This window comes from Anneissia japonica, unplaced genomic scaffold, assembly GCF_011630105.1.
Source record: "Anneissia japonica isolate Jap-2015-1 unplaced genomic scaffold, ASM1163010v1 scaffold288116_len470923_cov172, whole genome shotgun sequence".
In the NCBI taxonomy this organism is placed as follows: Eukaryota; Metazoa; Echinodermata; class Crinoidea; order Comatulida; family Comatulidae; genus Anneissia; species Anneissia japonica.
In genome coordinates this window covers 384,821-389,850 of record NW_022724919.1, presented here as the reverse complement: position 1 = coordinate 389,850, position 5,030 = coordinate 384,821, and the positions used below count along the sequence as shown (strand labels likewise).

General features: G+C 32.3%; 1 protein-coding gene across 1 annotated transcript in view; it reads right to left on the bottom strand.

The window, feature by feature from the left end:
* Window positions 1–2,426: 2,426 nt before the first annotated feature.
* The window catches only part of LOC117112631 (quinone oxidoreductase-like protein 1), a gene marked incomplete in the record, with an annotated part of 12,951 nt that continues 10,347 nt past the window's right edge, over window positions 2,427–5,030 (bottom strand). Inside the window, 2 exon segments of the mRNA XM_033255742.1 lie at window positions 2,427–2,900; window positions 3,159–3,204. Coding sequence (XP_033111633.1) covers window positions 2,801–2,900; window positions 3,159–3,204 — 146 coding nt within the window.

The following is a 5,030-nucleotide window of genomic DNA, read 5'->3' as shown; positions in this document are numbered from 1 at the left end:
TTGAAGGAACTTAAAGTACAGTAGATGCAGGTCGAAGGTCATATGGATTATTTTTTTAATTTCGCTCCGACATCCTTGTCGTACGACAGGTGTCCAGGCAAATGTCCCCCTCCCCCACCCCCGCTGGCGCCACCACTGTTGGTAAACAGTCAATCAAACAATTTATAGGCAAGTCAGATTGTCTATCTATAGACAGTACAGATTTCCCGGCTGCAAACTAATAGCTACTTTCTATAATAGAAAATAAAACTCATGATATTCAGTACTTTTATGACTAGTTTATTTATGACAGTACACAAGCTTTCGTGCACACAGTGCACTTCTTCAGGTGAATGTGTGTGCACTGTGTGCACGAAAGCTTGTGTACTGTCATAAATAAACTAGTCATAAAAGTACTGAATATCCTGAGTTTTATTTTCTATTATATATTAGACTAGTACGGCTTATCTATTTTTTATTTAGCTACTTTCTAGAATGCATGACACTCATCTTGATAGACTGGGCTCCAGTCCCTGAACTTTGTCTTAATCAGTGAAAATGCCTAAAAATTAATCAATTTTGGCACCAATGGCGTTCCATATTACATATTTGCATGGCGTTCCATAGTACACTTTTTCTGAGAATTTAGTTTCTCGACATAAACCGACGCTGGCGGAGCTCTCCGAAATGTTGCCAATACTACGGAAAATCAATAAATTCGAGACATTGGCAAGTCTATCATCTTGACAGCCAAGGCTCTTTTTTTTTTTTTTTTTTTTAACAAAGAATTGATAAGGAACTTTTCCATTGCTTGGCTATGACTGCAATGTAATCTTTACATCACTGTTAATTTACTTTGAGCACAATTTTTTACACTCAGATGTACATGAGTACAGGATGAAATACGTTTTTCAATAAAGAAATATTATGATCTGTGAACAGGTAAATGATAGAAACAAACATTGGTTACATTGTTATGAACAAACTTTGCCATTTGTTTCTATTTTTATGTTCAGTGCTACGCAGCGTACTATAATATGATATATATATATATATATGTATGTATCAATATTACATAAATATATGCATACAGTATACTATGATAAATGACAATAAAAAGAGATCATAGGCCAAAATAAACAAACTGTTGCTCAGCTCTTTATTCTTCCTTTCGCACCGAAACCATGACAGTCGAGTAACTGCCAAACAGGTCACGTGAATAAAACTCACTGATGTTGACCTCAGGTCAGATCAACATAAACATTATCATACTATACATTATATATATATATATATATACATTATATAATATATATATATATATATATATATATATATACCCCCTCTTTGGGACACCCTTATTAAGAGGACACTTTTCCATAAAATGAGGGTCAAACATCTTTTAACACTATGGCCAACTCCTATGAAGAAAGGGACATTTTGCCAAATGGTCAAAAACACTTCATTTTTTTCTCATTGTATCACAATGACAGCAGTCTCAAAGTAAAAAAATATCATTCAAATTTATATTTTAAAACCTTTTGAGTATTAAATCAGAATTTTCTCCACTAAAATCTTAAAGAGTTTAACATTGGTATTGGCCTACTGCATGTGCTATTTCGTATAAAATAATCTTGTCAATTTTGACCATTTTCCATCATTTAACTTGCCCATCAATTGCTGAAAATTTCTTTGTGTTTATGTATGTTTTATAATATTTATTTAATTAATTCATTTATTTGTAATTAATTACTCTACCAGTGAATAATGTAATGCTCTTTATTTTCACAGCTCTCTATTTTCGCGATTTACAATTTTTAAATATTTTGCAGCCTTTATTTTTCCGATTTTACAATTTCAAGTCATTTTTTAACATGATGCAGAAACCTACCATTATGTTTTTTAGCCTATGTTATATTAAGCGGGGTCCTAATGAGTAGAACATGTTAAAAAATAAATAAAAATAGGCTCTAAAACATTGAAACCCTGAATTGAACTGCCTGGGATACACCTTATACTAATATGCAATCAAATAAAATACAATAAAATATAGTTTAAACAATAGAGGAGATAATGTCTACACACACAGTGTCGGCGTTTTAAGGACGCATTGTGATGCTTCTTTATATGTTTTCTACCCCTTAAAAGGCCCCTTCAGCAATTTGGGACAAAATGAATAATGCTGATGAATATCCCGGGGCCCCCTTAAGGTCTGGGGAGCTCATAGCTTTAACACAACTGAATTAGAAAGTATACTGTGAGGAAATTCCTGCTTTTTTTGCAAAGAGCGTATTGCATTGAGGAAGTGGAGCATTGCGCACAAGACTAACTTGCTAATCGTCTCTTCCGAAATACACTCTGTCTCTTATACACATCTAGATGTGTATAAGAGACAGGTGTTGCGTGGGGCGGGCCGGGCGTTTAGAACACAAAAATTTTGCAGACCCCCTAGGATAGAATTATCTTGATCGGCCCCACTTTCAGCACCCCTTTTGGACATCTCTGGATCCGCCCCTGCTTACAGCACACATGTGGCTATGACCAGTTTATATGTACACACCTACATTGGACACAGGACCAATAGCACTGCCTATTACAAAATAAGGGGTGCCTTATTCACTTAGTATTTCCTAGTAAGGGCAGCTTGATGGAAAAGAAGATTGATACAATGATCTTTGTGATTCTTCTGATTGTTTCCAAATACTGCACCCATATTATGTACCGAATTCCAAAGATAAGTATGGGGGGGGGGGAGCTATTAGTATACTATATACTGTATAAGAATATTTCTGTATATACAATGTAACAGGCAAATCATTAACTATTTCATCTCCACTATGACAGCTCCTATTCTTCTTGATCGTAGTGTTGGGTACACTGAGGGTACATCATCCAAAGTAATATTGCCCGTAATCAATGGCCTAAAACAAAATAAAATCATCATTATCAACACTGTAGTAGCTATTATTATAATGATGATGATGATATAAATATTATCATAATATAATAAAACAATAATATTGATAATAATAATAGTTATATTGTAATATCCTTAATATAAAAGTAAAAATAACAATGATAGTAATACAAGTAGTAATAATAATATTGATAACAATAATGACAACATGATAATCATAAAATATAGATGATAAATGCAAAAATTCAAGTATTGAACTTACTTTACAACTCCACTTGCAACTTTGTTCATTACATCTCTCAAAATATCTTTGAGCAATGATTTAAGGAAGAAAAAGAAACTTATTTAATAATATTTAGTTTATTAAATGCTACAAAAACTTCAAAAACTACAAACATGGTCAAACCAAAATTGTATGGACTGTACTGTATATACTCGCGTATAAGGTACCCACGCATATACAGTAAGACAACCCCCGAGTTTGAAAATATTTTTGTTTTTGCCTTTAAGAAGACACCGCTTCACTGTCGAAATTCTACTTTTTTTCTGTCCAAATAATACCATTTTATGAGATTTTTAAAATTGTGTTCATTCATAGGCCTACTAACATTTCAGGAACTTCTTTGCAGTAGTAAATTTGTGTTACGGATTCCAAAAATCTAATTCGCACAAGAGACGAACATGATTTCAAAAATCTAAAATGTTTATGTCGCACGTATAAGACGACCCCTTGCTTTTATTTATTGTAATTTGCTATTCTAAGCCTTGTCTTATATGCCAGTATATACGCTAGTTGAACTAACTTTATAAGGAACCCGGCAAATCTTAGAGTAGATGTATCATAATTAAGATATGCTTTAGTGAGGCAGGTTACCTATCTGCAATAAAAAATGTCTAAAACTGCTCAAAAAGGAACTTAACCTTGAGTTTGGTCACTGCTTGGGTTTAAAAGAGAAGATGCACTAAAATATCACATATGTAACAAAATATCCTGGTTATGAGGCATCCAATTGTAAATGAAACCCAATCCGATATCACATTGATGTTTTGAATTCAGATTTAAAATTCTTTGAGTCATTAACCCCTCATTCCAATACAAAATGTTATACAATTATCTTACTTTAAAAAAAAAAATTTTTCAATTAAAAAATAATTTGATGTGTTTTAGGCTTATATTATCTTGTTTGTAACTGCATGGAAGACTTAATTGCAATTTTAAAAGGTCTTTGAAAGCTAATATTCAATGTTTCCATATTTAGCTATGAATTTTAATTTATGTCACCATACTTTACCTTGCTTGTTTTCATAGATCAATTTACAGGTTATTTTTTTAAATTTTGAATGTATTCTTTTCTCTGACATTTTTTACAGTCTGTGTGTTTGTTGTTGTTGAACTCTTGAGATAAATAAAGATAAAATATAGTCCTGCATTCATTATTATAATGTAGGGGACTGGCCTGTTAAGGAGACCATTTAAGCCTCTGCATTGTGTGGTAGGGTGAACAGTCCCATTTGATACCACCTTTCAAACATACCCAGGTACCCTGGGTGGTGAGAAAAAAAACATAGGTAAAGTGCCTTGTTCAAGGACACAAATGAATTGGACCGTGAGGGGTCATAAAATGATTAATTGAATATTGCATATAAAATTCATTAAAATGTTCTTAATTACAGTATAATTGATATTTAACATGTACAGTTATTTTTTGAGTCATGATGTTATTTAATGTTTTTTGTGTTGTTTGATGTTATTTTTTAGAATATGTAGTGTGCAAAAAGCAAATTTCTAATGTATTTTATTGTATATTGTATAAATGGTGTGAATTGCAAAGCATTTAACCCTCACCACATAACAAGCACTGCGTCAACATCTCCAATGTACCATGGGTATAAAATGGGTTTGTTTGCTGGTCACTCAATATTCAAAAGAATGTTTTTCAGTACTGTAAACCCTTGATTTCCATTATCTACATGTGTAAATACATTGTTCAAACATGATTCATATCACTTAACCTTTGACAAGTAGCCTATCCTAATACATCATTAGCTACAACATACATCAAAAGCCTACCTCATACATAGGTTTTTATTTCCTATCTTTAAGCTTCTTAATTTGTTTTTTGATAAATTAATA